Genomic DNA, 20,584 nt, shown 5'->3' on the forward strand with positions numbered 1-20,584 from the left:
TGGTTTCTTAAACACAAAGTGAAATTTCAGAAGGGAACATTAAAACATTCAAAGGAGGTCTCTACGCTAGTGATTACAGGTTGTTTACCCAATGGATTCTAACTATAAAACAACAAAGAAAATACTGTAGAGAGATTCTCCTAGATGTCCATATACCCTAAATGTCCAGGCCAGCTCCCTGGAGTAATTAGGGGGTATAAAAAAAAAGAGAACTAAAACAAATTCCTGTTTAAAACATTGAGTTATATGATAGTTATAGTGCAAAGTGAGAATGAAGTAGGTTTTCATTTCTTTGAAAATCCAACTTCCCTGAGTTGTCTAAAAGGGATGTTCTAATAAGTGAGACCATTGTAAATAACTATTTTAAGTGTGTTCATGTAATTTAAGAACTCTAATTTAATTTTGATAGTGCACATTTAGTTTATTTGGTTAAATTAAACTAAACGGGCACTTAAAATTTTCTAAGTAGGCTTAAAGTATTTTTTTCCTTGGGGGCTTTCTTGCATCTGTTAAATTAAAAAGTTTTGCTTTAAAAAGGACATTGCCTATTTTATCACCAAGTTCAGGTTTTTAAGAAGAAAAAATACAGATACTCAACTCTTGGTGGAACCAGTAGGATGCTAAATCTTTCTCTTATAGTCCTGGTTCCAGAGTGAGAGAATGTAAAGTATGTAAAGGCAAAAAGGGAAGAGGACCCAAGAAAGGGGGTGGACCCTCTGACAGAGAGTAAAAGCTATTCTGATGGATATTATAGTGGAGTGTGTGACCAGATCATTGCATTGAGATTGAACTGATGCCATACATCTGAAAGAGTTTTCAATAGTTTTATTTTTTTAATATTCCTGTAGTGTCTTCCAGTTCAGTGTAAACACACCATTGATCATTCTTAAGCTTTATTTTATTCTTCATTTTTATTGTCTTGTAGCTCATTTTAAAGAAGAAAAGTTTCAGGATTTCAGATCAATACCTTTTCTATTAGAATGGTTTAGCGTGTGATACCGATAGACTCTGCCAACTCTTGATCTGAAAATCTATGTTTTTCTTACTGAATATGAAAGCAATGTAACTTTAAATTGACTTCCAATTCACAGTGTACCATTTGGTAATGTACGTGCATAAAATATAGTTAATGTAATAAATACAATAAATAGTTCACTTAGAGGTACAGCACTGGTTACTCTCATGAAAGTAATCATCACCATCTTTTCTATTTATTCGATGAAGAGAAACTTAAAATAGATGAACACAGCTAACTACACTTAAATATTTTGGACTGCTGCTGTGCTGAAGACATTTATGAAATGAGATAAACACACTGGAAATAATTGTGCTTCTTTTTCTCAATTAATAAAATACGAAGTGACTGTTCCCTTTCCACCTATAGGAAAAAATATTCCAAATTTTCTGCTTCTGATTACACCTTTCAGAAAGCATAGCAGTAGAAGCTGGAAAAAGCCTATCAAATAACACCTTCCTACTCCACGACTGTAGAATTGTTAAGGAAATGCATTTGATACTGAGTATTGAAATAGTTTGATTTAGATTTATCTATTCAAAAGTGCTGTGTTTTTCTAATTCTGATTAGAGTTGATTAGGACTTTCACTATGAGATTAATGAAGTGAATAAAAGGTATCTTTAAAAGTCTTATCTTTTAGTTGTATTGATCCCCACTGTCACTGCTAATCCTTTCAGCAGACTTATTTCTTCTAATATTTAACATATGATTTATCACGTTGGTCATTTCTTCTACACAGAAATTAATACGGCTTTAGGATTTCCTTAACTTAAAGCCTTAACAAAAGCTGGTGAAAGTTAATGTGGCATTGAAAATACAAAGAAAGTCTTACTAGCTGCTAAATAAATGAACATGGAACAATATTTGCTGCTTTATGACACCTAATACTAGTTTTAAAAGTATTCACTTAGAATGCTGAAAATTAATCTGATAGTCACACACCTTCAAAGAAGGCAGCTTCAAATCTGTTTCCACTAGAAAAGAAGCGAAAGACCAAGCAAGCTCAGATAAAATGAACTGTATTATTTATCTTTCAGAAAAAGGTGCAGCAGGATCAGAACAGAAGTATGCTCAGTAGAAAACAGTAACTTGCATTTGTTAGGTATCTGGTTTTATTTTTTATTTATACATAATTTTGCCATACATTGCCATTTCATAAGAATGCATTGTTTCTTATAGTTCTTAAGAATTTCGTCATTGTAGTTTGCAGCAGCAGCAAAACCAAAATTACTTAGGAGATAAAACCCAATTTATTACCCTTTTTAATGACTCCTGGTAGAAATTGGGTAATATTTTCTTTATCCTTATGCATCTGCATAAGTTGCACTAAGTGCATTGAGTACCTTTCATTTGCACAGATAGGCAAACAAATTATTTACTTATTAATGATGCTTTCCTGTTTGGCCTATGATATGCAAGTGTGCAGAATACGAGCTGTGGATAAATTTAGTAATTAATTTGCATTTGATTCTTGGACAAACTCATCTATGTTTTTTCCTCTTATCTGGCTTCCTGCCTATGACTATAAAGGTGCAAAAAGGTCAACCTCAGGTCAGAGCTAGATTATAAAGGTAGAATTTGAAACTCCATTCTATGAGTAAGCAAAATTATGACCATTTCTCACCTGTTGCAAACATGGTGAACAAGAAGAGCAGACTTCTTTCACATATTTTAGCAGGGATTATTAGAAGTCCTTGGTTAGAGGGAAATAAATGTGGTACCATTCATGAGATTGATGACTAAATAAGAAAGGTGAAGTGTTAGAAGAAATGAATACAAGCTTTTCCTTTTTTTTCATTTTCCCTTTTTTTTTAATTTTTAAACCAGCAAGATCCATCTACTGTTGCCAAGGTATGTTCAATTACTGTTACAAATGCTAGGCTCTGGTAATGATCAGCATGGAAACAGGCATATAGAGATGGTGTATTTCTAGATTTGATGTTAGCATAGATGAAGTCCAGCAGTTCAGGTACACACTAGAAATGACTTACAGTGAAAACTGATAGTAAAATTTGGCAACAAGTTCTCCCACAGAGTTTCATCCAGTGTCATTCCTGCAACAAATTGACACTTACTGAGTTTCTAGTTAAGGATACAAACAACAGTTAAGCCTCAAATTTATCCTAGGGGGTGTGCAGACTTTGTGGAGTTCAAAGAATTTTCCACCCTGAGCTAATTTTTCTAAGCAAGGATGGCATGCCCATGTAGGGATATTGAAAGGCTACCAAAAGCTATCTGTAACACTTGAAGTTTGGGTACATTTGCATTAATAGTGTAATATTATAATAATTTCAACATTATGTTTTCTTCTGTTCTTTTCCTTACATACCTTTAATGTTGGGGTTTGATTTCTGACTGCTGTTACAGTTTGAGAAGAGTCATAATTACTTCCTGCTTTTTATGCTGAGATTTAATATAAACTACTCTGGCCTCTGTCCCCTTTCCCCCAAAGGAGGAATATATCGGGAACGCTGTTCCAGGCAAGGTTGTTGAGGTTACTCAGGAACCAATTACAGACTAGCCTGAGGGAAACAAATTAAAGGAAAAGGTGCAAGATTCTGTCAAACAATCCATTTGTATTCTCTAAAAATATCTTAGTCAGGTTTGTACCTCATTGGTTCATTAAAAAAAAAAATAAATGTAGTAGGACCTAGCAGCACAGCTGTAATGAAATATTCATTAATATTTCCATTATAAATCACTTCTAGGGAAACTTACATAATTTAAAGGTTTTTAATTTGTTCCTCACTGGTGGAATAGCAATCCCATTGATTTAAATGCATAGCTATTGCAGTGAATAGGGCAGTTTAAGTTCCTAACATGTACTTCTATACAGAGTGTCCATGTAAACACCAAATATAGGCGCTCAGTGTCTGCAAAACTATCCATTAATTAAAAAGCATTAAATGTCTTCAAGAGCAGTCATTAAATTTCAAAAGCATGCATCTGATGCAGCATTAGAATTTAAAATGTTTCTTTTTCTGTGATAGAAAGGGAGTAGTGTGCCTGTTTCACATGCTGTTTCACCTTCCTCCCATTTAATTAAGCAATGTCTGTCAATTAGAATAATGTAGAATAGAGCTGTATAATTAAAATTTGCTGCTTTCAGTGAATTTTAAAGGCATCAAATTACTTGTCCAAATTGTTACTTCATCTGGAAGAGCTTGTTTCCTGTATAGAAGCCTTTATCTATTAAATGATTTGGTGATGCATACTTTACCAGGTAATTACTGTCTTCTTAAAGCTGTCACAGAATTGTGCACCTGCATCAAAGAATTCCATTAAAAATAAATAAACACAGACTCTCTCCTGAATTGATGCTGCATCAAAGGAATGCACAGGTATCTTGATAATCGTCATTAAATCCCTCTGAATTCAGAGACAAGCTGAGTGCTCTAATTGACTTCTCTTTACAGTAGGTATCACAATAATGGGTTTCTTTAGCTGGGCATCACAAGATTTTCTTTCATGTCTCTACTACCAGCTGAACACTTGTTAATGGTGGTTTTCAAGGATTAAAGTAAGCTAATGTAAGAGGTTTTTAGTGTGAAATGGAGTGGTCTTGTGTTCTTCTCCAACTAGTTTACAGTTTCTGTTTCCTCTCTGTCCCTGGAATAAGTATTAGCAAATGCTCAGGGATACATTGGTCTGATCGGTTCACTTATATACTTGAATAAGTAACCCTGCTTATATACATAAATATATATGTATATATAATATATACAAGTATTTCAGTCACAGACTGGAAACTATAGAGAGGGCTCATCCAATTCACAGCGAGTTGATGTTTGCTGATGCTGTTGCAAGAAATTATAGGACTCTAATTCTCTTCCTCCAGAATATGTGCAAGACAAACCTGCCTTCTTTGAAAATCAGTCTTGTCATGGTTTAAACCTAGCCGGTCACTCAGAACCATGCAGCCGCTTGTTCACTCCCCTCTTCTTCCCCCAGCTCCCCGGGGGATGGGGAGGAGAATCGAAAGAATGTAACTTCCACAGGTTGAGATAAGAACAGTCCAGTAACTAAGGTATAATACAAAACTACTACTGCTACCACCAATAATAATAATGATAAGGGGAATAACAAGGGGAAGAAAAGGAAAACAATAAACACAAGTGACGCACAGTACAATTGCTCACCACCCACTAACGGACACCCAGCCTGACACAAGCAGCTATCTGGGACTTCTGGTAACTCCCCCCTGTATATATACTGGGCATGATGTGCTGTGGTATGGAATACCCCTTTGGCTGGTTTGGGTCATGTGTCCTGTCTCTTCTTCCTCCTGGCAGAGCATGAGACTGAAAAGTCCTTGATCAGAGTAAACATTACTTAGCAGCAACTGAAGACATTGATGTGTTACCAGCATTGGTCTCAGACTAAAGTCGAAAACACAGCACTGCTACTAAGAAGAAAATACACCAGCTATTAAAAAGGAGAAAAATAACTGTTACAGCAGAACCCAGGGCAAGATTATATTGAGGGCTTTCTGTTGAGTATGCCGTAATACTTTTAGTAATGGACTTCTGACAAGATGCACTCTAGTTTAGACAAGAGAGACACAATAAAGATGGTATTTACTAATCTACAAATTTTCACCAAAACCATTAAATGTTTTCAGTTACAGATTAAGAAAATGAGGCTGTGCCAAGCCATTTATTAGCATTTCAGATTTCAGGGACCATCTGGATGATGCTCTTAGTCATATGATTCAGTTTTAGGTAGTCCTGCAAGGAGCGCAGAGTCAGACTCAATACTTATGTATTCTTTCCAACTTAAAATATTCTATGATTCTATGTTTTCAACCTCAGATTGTTTTTACTAGGAAAATATTTAATATAAATTATAAAATATAAATATCAAATGTATTAATGTTGCAAGCATTTTTGTATACATATTTTGTGGAGGAATATTTTATTTCATTCTTAGAAAATCTCAGCAAAGCTAAGTAAAGTGGATATAGCAAAAATACCTCAAGAGATAGATAACAGCTTTTTCATAATCATCTCGATTTAAACCAGTATCAGTAACGACAGTAATCTAGAATTAGTCATACCTCTTACAACATATATATGTGCTTGGCAGAGATACCAGTTTACAGAACAGGCTTAAGACTTTAATGATACACTCTGAAATAATAAATCCTCTAAGGCAAAAAAGGGATAAATATAAATGATCACTAAAAGTTTATATTTTTTCCTTGTCAGTATCACACCATTCTTATTTCATAGAATCATAGGTTGGAAAACACCTGTATGATCATCAAGTCCAACTCAGTGTTAACCTAACTGTCCTGGGTTTACCAGGAGCCGTTTTGCTCCTTCTTAGTAACTGGTGCAAGCTCTGTGTTTTGACTTTCAGCCTGGGAACAGAGCTGATAACACCGACGGTTTTAGTTGTTGCTAAGTAATGTTTACCCTGACTAAGGACTTTGTGAGTCTCATGCTCTGCCGGGGACGAGGGGAGGCTGGGAGGAAGCAGAGACAGGACACCTGACCCAAACTAGCCAAAGAGGTATTCCATACCAGAGCACGTCATGCCCAGGGAGGTAACTGGGAGTTACCCAGAAGAGCATGGTCTCTCTTTGGGGGGGTCAAACTCATTCGGTGGTGGTATCATATTCTCTTGTTATTTTCTCTTATCAATATTATCATTGATGGTAGCAGTAGTGATTTGTGTTATACCTTAGTTACTGGGCTGTTCTTATCTCAACCCGTGGGAGTTACATTCTCTTGATTCTCCTCCCCATCCCTCTGGGAGCGGGGAGGGTTGAGGGGGGGTGAGTGGACGAGCTGTGTGGATCGGTTTAAACCATGACACTAACACTACCAAATTCACTACTAAACCATGGATCCCAACAAAGAGGAGGTGAAGCAAAAATGCCACAAGGTCTGTGCGTATTAACAAGAAACTCTGGGTCAAACTTCAATACAAAAAGGAAGCCTGCTCTAGTGTGGAAGCAAAGAAAGGTAGTCTGGGAGGAACGCAGAGAAACTGAGCAGCCAAGGATCAGTTTAGGAAAGCTAAAGCCCTGATAGAATTAAATCTGGCTAAGGACATTAAGGGCAATAAGAAAAGCTTCTGTAGTTACGCCGGTGAAAAAAAAAAAGAAGACCAGGGAAAATGCAGGAAATGGGAAACCTGGACACCCAGGGTAGAGAGAAGGCTAAGGTACTCAACAACTTTTTTGCCTTGGTCTTCACCAGCAAGTGCTTCAGCCCCATGGCCCAAGTGACAGAAGGCAAAGGCAAGGACTGGGAGTATTAAGAACTGCTCACTGTAGGAGAACATCAGGTTCCTTCAGAAACCTGAAGGTGTACAAGTCCATGTGACCTGATGAGATGCATCCACAGGTCCTGAGGGTACATTTAGATTAGATATAAGGAAAACATTCTTCACAGTGAGGGTGGTGAGGCACTGGAACAGGTCGACCAGAGAAGTTGTGGCTGCCCCATCCCTGGAAGTTTTCAAGGCCAGGTTGGACGGGGCTTGGAGCAACCTGGTCTAGTGAAAGGTGTCCCTGCGGCAGCAGGGCTTGGACCTAGATTATAAAATCATAGAACAGTTAGGGCTGGAAGGGACCTTAAGATATCCAGTTCCAACCCCCCTGCCATGGGCAGGGACACCACACACTAAGCCATGTCACCCAAGACAGGTAGGGTTGGAAAGGACCTTAAGATCATCTAGTTCCCACTTCCAATGATGACCTTTAAGGTCCCTCCCAACCTAAACCGTTCTGTGATTCTATATTTGTATTGTTTGCTAGCCTTTTATATCCTTTTAGATTGTTTCATCTTTCAATTTTCACCAAAATAACAATTAATTAATTATTTCACATAAATTAAAATATATTTATTGGAAATTAAGTTTGCAAGTGTGTATCTTACCTGCTTTTTGAAACCCTCCAACAAGTTTAGAAAATAACTGCAAAAATTAAGGAGTTTCGATGGAAGATCAAACTCTTATAGCACGTAAGTCTTTTGTGAAATAATTTGCACTGGCTACATGTACAGTTGAAAGCTCAGATATTTATAAGAATTTTTCCTGTCTTCTATTTCCCAATGCTGGTGACAGCAGCAAGGCATCATGGTAAAGTGAAAAAGTAGTGCGTTTTGAGGGAAGAAAGCATTAATGCTAATTAGCTTAGTCTCCTAAGAATAAACTGTGCCAATTATTGTTGCTTCTTCACTTTAACTGTGGTATGAGAATGCTTGCAAATGATATATTGCTGCTCCAGGTATAGTCCTTCATCTGCATCCGCTATGAAGATTATGTAAAACTTGGCTTTCTGCAAAGCAGAAAAGTATATTTAAAAGCAAGCTTAATCATACTAAGCAATATCACCCTGAGTATTTATGACTCCAAAAGTGAATCAACCCAGTTTCAACCTGCCTGAAGCCCATCTTTAAGAAAAGAGCAACGTGTCAGCCTAAAATACCACTTTGGAAGATTTCAAGGTGCGGCCTAGCAGAAATTGAGAATCACATTACTAGGGAGGATTCAGAAATGCTTCTTTCTGAGGACATGATATTTTTCTTGCTGAAATCTAGAATCAATGGCAGTTAAAAAAAAAAAATCAAATAAGGTGAAATACATTCCCAAGCTCTGCAAACTGTATGTCACAAAAAGTTGCAAAAATTGACAGTCCCCACTAGCTGTGCTCTTTCACCTTCCTTCTTATGTTCTTAGTGAAAACAATTATAGAGATGTGTCTCATTATGTCTCACTTAGTGGAGGACTTTCTGGTTGCATTCTACTTCTGTGAAGACTTCTTGGTTGCCCCATAATGAGTTGTTATATAGTAGTTTTAAAAAGCAGCAAAGCACTTGCGTGCATTGTCCTTCATAGGTCAACAATTGCTAATGGGATAGAGAATCAGACCCTGGTCTAGGTCAACGGTACACAGCTGTCCCAGGTGGGTAGTGATTATGTGTCATTACAACCTGATTCTTGTTCAGTGTTCTGTCAAAAATGAGATTTTTGTGTTCAATCCATTTCTTAATGGACAGGTGTTACAAATAAATTGGCATTAATTGGCAACATTGTTGGCGCTCTCATCAGAATGCCAAAGGTGTGAAATGAACGAGAGTATAAAAGCTGTGATTGCAGAGATGATCTCTAAACAGTCAATTTTTTTTAGTGCTTTGGAGAAACACTGTTGAGACTTTTCAACATGAGCAGCAGCAGCTGCTTAGTAGAAAGAAGGCTTGAAGGTCAGCCAACTCAGTACACTGGGTCAGACCAAAGGACCATCTAGCCAAATAGCTTGTTCCCAGCTGATGCCCTCCAGAGAATACAAAACCAGAGGAAATATGTACAATTATTTATAGGGTTTATTTCCTGCACCTCCAATTATTTCTGCCATAGGGGCTTCCTGAGCCAGTTCATTATATAGAGAAAAAACTATCTTTCATTGTTTTTATCCTACTATTTTTACTTCTAATCTATACCCCTTCTGCTTATATGAAAAGGGCAAGTGAACCATTGTTCCCTAATCCCTTTCTTTGTTATTTGTTACATACCTTTGTCACAATTCCTTCAGATGCTTCTTTTCCAGATTAATGAATCTTTGTGTGAAAACGATTCCATTCCTTTCAACATCTGCTTTTCCCACAACAGCAGGATCTTAGTTTTGAGTGTTAATCATCTGTTCATATCCTATTACAGTATGGGGGAAGTTAATATTGTCTTTCTTCGTGTGCATTACTATACATTTATCTACTGTATTTTTAGCAGTCCTTTTATCTCTCAGTTATTCAGTATCATGAGCTGCTTCTGCAGATGTTTTCAGTTTGGTTTTCTTTTTACTGTTTTTTATTACTTATTGTGTCTAATAAACTTGGTCAGTCTGGTGTTCACCATCTTGTCCAGATGGCTTTTGACACTGTCTCCGATAACATCCTCATAGGTAAGCTCAGGAAGTTTCAGTTAGGTGAGTGGGGAGTGGGGCTGATTGAGAACTGGCTGAACACCCAAGGTGAGAGGGTTGTGATCAGTGACACAGTCTAGTAGGACACCTGTGGCTAGAGGTGTTCCCCCGAGGTCACTACAGAATCCTGTATTGTTAAGTTCTCAGTGACCTGGATGAAGGGACAGAGTTTAGCCTCAGCAAGTCTGATGATGATACAAAATTTGGAGGAGTGGCTGATAAACCAGAAGGCTGTGCTGCTATTCAGTGAGACATGGACAGTCTAGAGAGCTGGGTGGAGAGGAACCTCATGAAGTTCAACAAAGCTGAGTGTAGGGTCCTGCACTGAGGAAGGAATAACCCCATTCACTAGTACAGGTTAGGGGTTGAAATGCTGAAAAGCAGCTCTGCAGGGGAAGTCCTGGGGGTCCTGGTGGACAGCAAATTGCCTATGAGCCAGCAATGCACCCTTGTGACCAAGAATGCCGATAGTATTCTGGGGTGCATTAGGAAGAGTATGGTCAGGAGGTTGAGAGAGGTGGTTGTCCCCCTCTACTCTGCCCTGGTGAAGCTGCATCTGGGATACCGTGTCAAGTTCTGGGTTCCCCAGTTCAAGAATGACAAGGAACTGCTGGATAGGGTCCTGTGGAGGGTTATGAAAATGATTAGGGGACTGGAGCATCTCTCTTATGAGGAAAGGCTGAGATCTGGGCCTGTTTAGCCTGGAGAAAAGATGACTAAGAGGGGATCTTATCATCATTACTTACATTGAGATATATTTTGTTTTGCACTGGTATCTTACTAAAGCATTTGATTGAAGTGTAAGGAACCAAATGGAAACATGAAATTGCCAGTGACCCACTCATAAATTTTTTGCTGACAAGTATTTTTAAATCACCTAGATTATTACAGAATATTGTTCAACCGCTTGCTGAAAGAAGTGCAGCTAATAGTTCACAAGAAAGAGACAGATTTTTTTAACGTTTAAATTGTCTAGATGTTTTCTATACCTTATGAATTGAAAGAACAGGAACAAGACATAAAGAAATAAACAGGTAAACAAAGGTGTTGCAGAAATTTATATGTTTGTTTATTTTCTGATCTTTGGTTTTAAATTCAATAATCATATTCAAGCTACCTTCTGCTTTGGTTTTTTCCAGCTACCTGCTTCGGTTTCCAGACAGGCATATTAGATTATGGTGATCATTTTAAACTTCAGATTGCATGTGGTTCTGTCAATTATTTTAATTTGTACAGCATTCTAAAATTATGTATTGGATTTTTCAGTATGATATTATTATTAAATTTATACTAAGCTTTGGAGCTTAGTATAACATTTTTATGTCAACTTATCCTTTTGTGGCTAATTGTATGTAATAGAATTAGTCTATGGACTTCATGATGAAATATTCATACTGCAACACCACCAGAAGATCTCGGTGAAATGAAAGCTGGATTGTTCTAGGGATTGCAAATACTCTAAATTAAATTCCTTTCCCCAAACAGATTGCAGTCTAAAAGATTCTTTAGCAACACTGCCGATTTCATTACAAATTTTTCATTTAGCTGGAAAGTGTCCCTCTATCACCAACTCTCAGTCATCCTGTTAGAATGTGAAATTCACTATTGTGATTTATTTAAAGAAGTAAATAGAAAGTTCAGCCCTTGCTGACTGTAAGAAGCGCTTTAGGCGGAGGGGGAGGGGGAAATGAACCCTAAATCCTTATGAGCAAGAAAAAGAAATAGAAATAGAACTATTCCCAAAATGTTCTTTATTTTAAGTAAGTTTAATGGCTTTTTAAACACCTGGGCATAACAGAGCTGAAGTTGGGTCATTCCATGGTTTATTTGCTTTTGTAAGTACTACTCAGTGCATATTTACAGCCTGTATAAAATAACCAACTTTCAACTCCCTTCTCTAACAGAAAGTGCTCTGTACAATACGGGACAAATAATTTTGATTGAGAGACAGCACAAATGCCAAACTTTGACCTAAATATCTATGGCTGTGAATCCTTCTCTGCTGCCTCTCTGTAAATAGTATTACTAGCTTATAAAAGTGAAATGCTCAGCTGTCATATTAGTGAGGAGATATTAATATCAATACTTTTCAATTTATGATTTTTATGCTTTCCATAAGAAACTCCCAGTTTATTCTGTTGTTTAATAAGCATCTTTTTAAGCTCATAATCCTGCTCATAAATCTCAGGTGGTACACTGAGCAGTAGTTTCCAACATTTTCTAATTTTTGCCTGTGAAAACAAACAGTTACAATCTTTTTTGACAAATTGGGCATAGCTCTTTATTTCCAGTCATGGATTCAGTGATGGAAACATCTGGATATTACTTCACAAGGAACAAACTACATGATCTGCAAGTTTATATTGATTATGATAACTATCTCTCTGCAGTTTCCTGAATGCTTTAGTGAAACTTTATGGCAACTTTTAATATTTCATATATATTTCCTTTTATAATGTTTCATTCTTTGTGCTTTTATGCACTATTTAGTTGCAATACAAAAGAATGCTACATATATGAGCAGGCTGAACAGTTCGTAGATAAGCTCTGGTTTAGGCTATTTATCAATAGCTATATATCCAAGCTAATTCCTCTAACTTAATTTGCATTTGCAGACATCTGCTTTAAAATTTTCATTTCTATGCCATAGTTACATGAAATGAGTAGATGATTATAAAATTTTATATTTTCACTATTCTGAGATTTGGACAGCCTTTAATGCTTAGACAGTATCTACAATCTTTCCTTTCTAATAGAATAATTTGAAGGAAAACTTCAAAGATAGATGATATTTCAAAATTCATCAGTCTGTATATGGATAACGATAACACAGAAATCTGCTATTAAATAACATTATGGATAAAAGTCACAATGCACAAATAAGAAACAAATATTCTCTAATGTAATCTTTACATTAGGATATTATTTCTGTCTTTTCTCTGCTGTTGTAGAACAGTTGCAAAGACCAAATTAATTTAAACCAAAAATGTATTTTATGCTACATTTAGACAAAATTAAGGATGCTTATGACTAAAACTATTTCCTTTTTATTGTCAGTTATAAATATTAAAAATATGTATATATTTAATATTAAGGCAACAATGAAATTAAGTCACAAGTATAATATCAATATAGGTAGCATTCCTTTCTGCATGAATGCTTCCTTTTAATTCTCTACTAAATCCTGAGATTCTTGAATAATTTTATTGCCACGATTACTCACTTCGGAGACAAGCAGAGCCAGAGATGCATATTAGTGTTTTTTTCCACTATGTCATCTGATAAATTGCACTTACTGATTCTCATTTATTTTGCGCAGGCTCCATCATCACCTTCTTCACCCATAGCTAATGAACCAAAATACGAGAAGCGCTGGCTAGACACCTTATCAGTTCCTCTGTCAATGGCTCGAATCTCAAGGTACAAAGCTGGAACAGATAAATTAAGGTTTGTAATCCGAAAAGGGAAACACTGGGTTAGCTAACTGTTTCTAATATTTTGCTGGAGAGTGTTGGCTCTGTATGAATTCTTTGTGTGGAGATATGAAAGTCATCTTATTAAAAAGTATGCAGTCCATCTTCTCTTGAGATTAATGGGATGCATGGCGGCTACCAAAGATACAGTAAAAGAGGACAATATATTTAGCTCTACAAGTATGTTTCTACAATCTGTTGTATTTTGGGAATTCAGCTAGCATCAGGAGCTAACAGAGATTAAGCTTGGTGTTAACTGAATTAATTTTTAAGGTATTACATTTCATTCCATAGCTTTTAATAAAATACTTCTATTCCCAAATTCTAATATTGGCAATTAATTCTTCTTTTTCTTTAGAAATTATAATTTGTACACAATAATCATGACTGTGCTGCATATCACTGTCATATAGAAACTCATATTGACAAGAGTCTTTGGCAAACTGCATGGTACAAAATATTGTATTTTTAATTGTAGAATCTTTTTGCTTCTCAGAGACCTATGAAATGGTTCATAAAGTAGCCTTGGAATAGGATGGCAGAGGTGATTTTCCTGAACTTCAGGAAACATGAAAGCAAAAGTGAAGTTTAATAAAGCTTCAATAAATAATCTGCTTGAGAAAGGTTTAACACATCGCAGCATGCATCAGCTTTTTTCTGCAAAATATTCTGTATGGTAGGACTACTTCAAATCTACCAGTAGTTGTGGTCCAAGTAGTCCATAGTTCATATATATGAGGATCGAAGTTGATTCACTGTTAATATTGTCAATTTTCTTATTGTCCATTTTCTTTATGGTTGCTCTAAGTTTATTGCTTCTAACTCTTTTTAATGAGAGAATTGGAAGCTCTATTTAGGCACCACCGATATAGGTTATATGCTACCAGGAGGTAGCAGAAATTCATGTGTATACCTTTCTTGACCTATGTCAGATTTGTTACCTGTTTCCTGAAAATGACCTGAAAAAAGATTTTGTAGTAGGACAGTTACACTGTTTTAACTTGGAGAAATTAGTCTCCCAAATCATTTGGCAGCTCCTCTCCTAAACTTTGTGTTAAAGCATCACAGGTGAATAATAATAAATTGCCCAGAAAATTTTTAGCCTCTTCTGCAGTCTGAACTCTTAATTCCATTTTATTTAGTCTCTCATCACTTCCTCCGCCACTTTCTTCCTTCCTGCTTCAACTGACTAATTCATGTGGGCTGACCCTTCACAGTCTATCACAGGCCTCCAATCATCCAAGGCTCAGAATTTCTCCTGGAATTAAGTGAACAAATCTCTGCATGCACATTTAGACATCAACTCATCATCAACTTATCACTGCTCTTAAATATAAAGGATACTAGGAGGAAGATAGAAATTGAAATCTCTGAGTTCAGTTATCACCTTGATAGTTTGAAGCAGTTTCACTCCTATTCTGTGAACTGTACACATTAGATGGAGCAATCCCAAGGGATTCCAGTTTCCAAAACTAGCATGTCCTTTTGAGAATTCTTGGAAGTAAAACACCTGGTATTGCACTGTGTCTGGCTGAGATGGATTTAGTTTTCTTCATAGCAGCCCATATGGTGCTGTATTTTGGGTTCTGACTAAACAATGTTAATATCACACCAGTATTTTGGTTGTTGCTGAGCAGTGCTTTTGAAATATCAAGACTTTCTCCTTTTCCTGCTCTGCTTCCACTCAAGGAGTTTCTTCTGAGGACTGGGGATTTTAATGCTTTCAGTTTCAGTCTTGAAGAGATGTGCTCTTTTGTGATGTGTCTTGCTTCCCCATGTATATTTAATATACACAGCACTCCTTTATTACTGGTTGGTTTTTTTCCTTTTTGTCGTAAACACTCTAAAGGAAGATGAAATTGTTCCATAAAGCCTATCACTATCCCATGATACTTTAGTGCTACTAAATACTTCTTGCTTATTTTGGTAAACCAACAAGCACATCTATATGAACATTAAAGGAATACCGCCTTGAGACTAACAGCGGATGAGGTGTTTTCCATGTTCTTACTAAAGCTGTTTATTTTGCCTAAGGGACACCAGACTGCTACATATTTTTACTATTATCCCACTTGTATCCTTTCTTTTACATTTCCCAATGTTCATATAAACATAAATTCCAACATTTGTGTAATTGCTCTCTAAAATCAAGTGTCTGCTTTCCACAAAATAAAACCTACAAGCTATTACAAGTATAAATGATGACATCAGTCTAGATAACAATCCTCCTTTCAACCACATCTATACGTCTCTGTTCCCTTTCACATTTCAGCCATCAGTCTAAAGTAAATTTAATGAGTCCATGACAATTCCCCTGAATGTATCATGGATCCTGCTGACCAATATGCTAATGTTGCTATTCTCTGAATATTCACTTAGAGCCTATTTGCATACAGTGGTAGACAGCATGGCTGCTTTTTAAGTATTAAATGAGTCCATGAGTCTACATCTTATCCTTGTAGCTTTTTATCTCCCTCATGCTCTTTGTCATAACTTTGTTGTGTCGCAATGCTTCATTATATCTTACCCTCTGAGTTACCTCAGTTGGTCACAAGAAGATGCACTGGCACTAGAAAAGCCAGGTTACTTTTTAATGCTGTTGAAGTACTGGAACTATCTTCTGTAATGTCATATACACAGTGTGTGCCTTTTCTTCAGCTAGATGAACTGTATGAAAGATCTTTTCCCTATTCCCTACCTGAATTAAATTCAGAGAGTTCTGTATCATTCTTTCTATAAAAATTATCTACATCCCTCTGGCTTTTGACATTGGCTTGTATCTATGCAAAATATTATGGCTTGTGAAAGGAAAGTGAAGCCTGTATGATTATTTTGCTGCCTGTCCACTCACAGGTAATGCAGACTTGGCTTTCTTCAATCCTTCTTTTCCCTGATAGAAAGACAGCTTTTTCACCTGTGAGATTCTTGTAGTTGACTACAGCAGACTTAGCATACATTCATTAATGAAATCAATTACAGAATGATATTTTTTTAATACATAGTATTGTATATTCTGTGTAGAGCGTCTGTGAGTTCAACTGCTCTTGCTCTTCTAACGTGCTAAACTGCTGTCAGCCAGTCCTGATGGCCCCTCTGATATAATTTACTTTTTTCCTCCATCATATTCAAGAATATTTCATATTTTCAGCATTAATTTTCTGGTGGTTTAAATAAGCTCAGACTTTCACAACTGTCTATCTTAAGGTTGAACAGTCTGATATGTTACTGAAGGACATCTCTTTGATGGCTCTATTTTAAAAATGTAGAGAGTATTACAATGTGGCATTTTAGCATCATCATCATTTGCTGAATATTTCTGACCCTTTTTCAGTTAGAAACATACATCTAGAATTGTCTGTTAGACTGCAGTATACTTAGTATGGTTTACATCGAAACTAGTTCAGTTTATGGAATCATAGAATAGTTAGGGTTGGAAAGGGCCTTAAGATCATCTAGTTCCAACCCCCCTGCCATGAGCAGGGACACCTCACACTAAACCATCCCACCCAAGGCTCTGTCCAACCTGGCCTTGAACACTGCCAGGGATGGAGCATTCACAACTTCCCTGGGCAACCCATTCCAGAGCCTCGCCACCCTTACAGTAAAGAATATCCTCCTTATATCCAATCTAAACTTCCCCTGTTTAAGTTTTAACCCATTACCCCTTGTCCTGTCACTACAGTCCCTAATGAAGAGCTCCTTCCCAGCATCCTTTTAGGCCCCCCTCAGATACTGAAACGCTGCTATGAGGTCTCCACGCAGCCTCCTCTTCTCCAGGCTGAACAGCCCCAACTTTCTCAGCCTATCTTCATACAGGAGGTGCTCCAGTCCCCTCTTCATCCTCGTGGCCCACCTCTGGACTTGTTCCAACACTTCCATGTCCTTTGTATGTTGATTGATTGATTGATAGATTGATGGCTTGACTTTGCAACAAAGATTTGGGAAGGGCTCTACCCACACTTACTACAAGTGTGGGTAAACCCTTCATGCCTGCTCAGTGGATTTTTCAGGTGAGGCACAGCGTGCGTGGAAATGGCACCACCTGAGGTTTATCTGCCAGGGCCTAGCGAGCTTGGACAGTGACAGCACAGTCCTCAAGTTGTAGGTTTGGTTAGAGTATCCTTCTCTTAGATGGATGGCCTTACAGAGCTAAACGAGCTCCATCTCCCTGGGCTTGAAGTTAGAGTTGTCCTTCTCCTAGGATGGTTGCCTGAAGGCTGGTGAGCCCATCCTGCCCATAGAAACACATTGTCTGACCCTTCAGTTGAGACCTGTCTGACATGGGAGACCCTACCGGAGGCATACGCCACCACCAGCATTGCTCTCAACCTCACAACGGCATGTAAGCAATTTCCCCATGACAAGGGCGTGTCCATGAAAAAGCCTTTTTATGTTGAGGACACCTGAACTGCACACAATACTCCAAGTGAGGTCTCATGAGAGCAGAATTAAAGGGGCAGGATCACCTCCTTCAACCTGCTGGTCATGCTCCTTTTGATGCAGCCAAGGATACGGTTGGCTTTCTGGGCTGTGTGTATACACTGCTGGCTCATGTTAAATTTCTCATCGACCAATACCCTCAAGGTCTTCTCTGCAGGCCTGCTCTGAGTCTCTTCTTTGCCCAGCCTGTAGCTGTACCTGGGATTGCTCCAACCCAGGTGCAGCACTTTCCACTTGGCATGGTTAAACTTCATAAAGTTGGCATCAGCAAAGACGTCATTCAGAACCTCAGCCTTCTCCAAATCCTGTGTAGCCAGTTCTCCTGACAGCTTCTGGAGAGGGCCTACGTTGTCCCTAGTCCATCTTCTATTTGCAATGTACCTATAGAATCCCTTCCTGTTACCTTTCACATCCCTAGCCAAGTTTAATTCTAACTGGGCCTTAGCTTTCCTAACCTGCTCCCTAGCTTCCCGGACAACATCTCTGTATTCTTCCCAGGCCGCCTGTCCTTGCTTTCGCCTTTTATAAGCCTCCTTTTTCCTTTGAATTTTTCTCAGCAGCTCCTTATCCATCCAAGGAGGTCTCCTGGCACTCCTGCTGCACTTCCTTCTAGCTGGGATGAAACACTCCCGAGCTTGTAGTAGGTGATCCTTGAATATCATCCAACAGTCTTGGGCCCTGAGCAACCTTACTAAACAGGTTCCTGAAGAAGCTAAAGTCTGCTCTCATGAAGTCCAGGGCAGTGAGCTTGCTGCACACTCTTCTCACTGTCCTGAGGATCTCAAAATTCGACCATCTCATGATAGCTACAACCAAAGCTGCCCTGGAGTGTCACATTTCCAACCAGCCCTCCCCTATTGGTGAGCACAAGGTCGAGCATGGCACCTCTCCTTGTCGGCTCCTCTATTACTTGTAGAAGGAAGTTGTCTTCCACACAATCGAGGAACCTCCTGGATTGCTTGTGCAGGGCTGTACCATCTCTCCAGCAGATATCAGGGTGGTTGAAGTCCCCCATGAGAACAAGGGCCTGTGAGTGTGAAGCTGTTCCTATCTGTCTATAGAGCACTTCAATCACAGAGTCTTCTTGATCAGGCAGTCTCTAACAGATCCCCACAGTAATGTCCCCCATTGCTGTTTTCCCTTTAACCCTGGCCAGCAAACTCTCTGTTGACTGCTCACCTGCCCCCAGACAGAGTTCCATACTCTCCAGCCTATCCCTAACATAAATAGCAACTCCCCCTCCCCGTCTGCCAGGCCTGTCCTTTCTAAAGAGCCTGTAACCTTCCATTCCAACACTCCAGTCATAGGAGCCATCCCACCGTATTTCTGTGATGCCTATTATATCATACCCCCATAGACGTGCACACATCTTTAATTCATCTTGTTTATTCCCCACACTACGAGCATTTGCATAGAGGCATCTGAGCCGAGCTCCAAATGAAGCCAGCTCATTGGCTGGAGTGGCTGGAATATCTCTACATTGCTCTGAGCATTTATTATAGGCACTGGCAACTGACTGGGTGTGCTGGGACGGAATGATGCCCCCCTCCCCCAACACATCTAGTTTAAAGCATCCTTGACCATTCTGGTAAGCCTCTTACCAAAACTGCTCTTCCCCTTCATTGTCAGACCAGCTCCACCAGGCTTCAGCTCCTAAATTGACTCCCATGTTCTAAATACCCAAACCACTGACTATGGAATCACTGTTCTAACCATTTATTAACCAAGCCAGTCTGCCTAGCCTTTTCAAGGTCCTCCCCTTTATCCTGGAGAATTGATGAAAAGACAATCTGAGCTCTAGAGCCCCTGACCACCTCTCCCAGGGCTCTGTAGTCCTTTATGTTCCCCAGGCTACTACTATCTATATCCCCAGCACCCACATGTATCACTAGAAGTGGGTAATAGTCAGTGGGGCTTACTAGACCAGACAGCCTCTCTGTAACATCCCTGATCCATGCCCGTGGTAGGCAGCACACCTCCCTTGAGACTGGGTCAGGCCGACAGATGGGTACCTCTGTCCCTTTCAAAGTAGAGTCCTCTACTACTGTGACCCACCGCTTTTTCCTGGCAGTACCAGTAGAGATCTTCTTTACCAGTGCACCGGCCGGTTGTTCATGGTGCGAGTGTGTTTCCTCGTGAGCCCCCTGCAGGACAGCAAAGCCATTCTGGGTGCGGACAACAGATTTAGGAGGAAGCCCCTTGCTTTTAATTGTCCTCTGCCTCCTTTTTTTTTTTTTTTTTTTTTTAGGTTTTTGGTTTTTGGGGGGTTGTTTGTGTGTGTGTGTGTGGGGGGGGGGGGGTTGTTGTTGTTGTTGTTTTGGGGTTTTGTTTTTTTGTTTTGTTTTGTTACTATTTCTCAGCTTCCCGGGGTAACGGCCTCTTTCTTTCCTCCATGAGCTGGAGGGGAAGCCTGAGGCCCCTGCACAGTTTGGGCCTGGAGCAAGCAGCCCTGCTTCTTCTCAGCTTCCCTGACACCTTGAAGCCCATTGACAGCGTCCCGAAGCTCAGCCCCTGATGCAGGAGGGCCTCCCCCAGGGAGCACCGAGCGCAGCCATGCCCGTTGTGCACCCTCCCCTCACCAGACCAGTGCAGGCACCCTCGACACCCCGAGCTCTGCACTGCAGCCTCCCCTCTCATCGGCTCTGTCTGGGTGCCTACGCTGGGCACCGCCGGGGCAGCCAGAGCAGATCACGCAGACCAGCGGCAGGTTTTTACCCAGTCAGCGC

General features: G+C 39.1%; 1 protein-coding gene across 7 annotated transcripts in view; it reads left to right on the forward strand.

Moving 5' to 3' along the window:
* The window catches only part of SNTG2 (syntrophin gamma 2), a 268,538-nt gene that overhangs the window by 168,842 nt on the left and 79,112 nt on the right, over window positions 1-20,584 (forward strand). For 6 of the 7 annotated variants that reach the window (XM_065679173.1, XM_065679175.1, XM_065679174.1 and 3 more), the window contains one exon: window positions 13,265-13,392. In XM_065679173.1, the coding sequence (XP_065535245.1) occupies window positions 13,265-13,392 (128 nt within the window). The remainder of the gene's footprint in view (window positions 1-13,264; window positions 13,393-20,584) is intronic. The other variant, XM_065679176.1, reaches the window with a different exon arrangement.

This window comes from Lathamus discolor, chromosome 5 (genome assembly GCF_037157495.1).
Source record: "Lathamus discolor isolate bLatDis1 chromosome 5, bLatDis1.hap1, whole genome shotgun sequence".
Classification (NCBI taxonomy): Eukaryota; Metazoa; Chordata; class Aves; order Psittaciformes; family Psittacidae; genus Lathamus; species Lathamus discolor.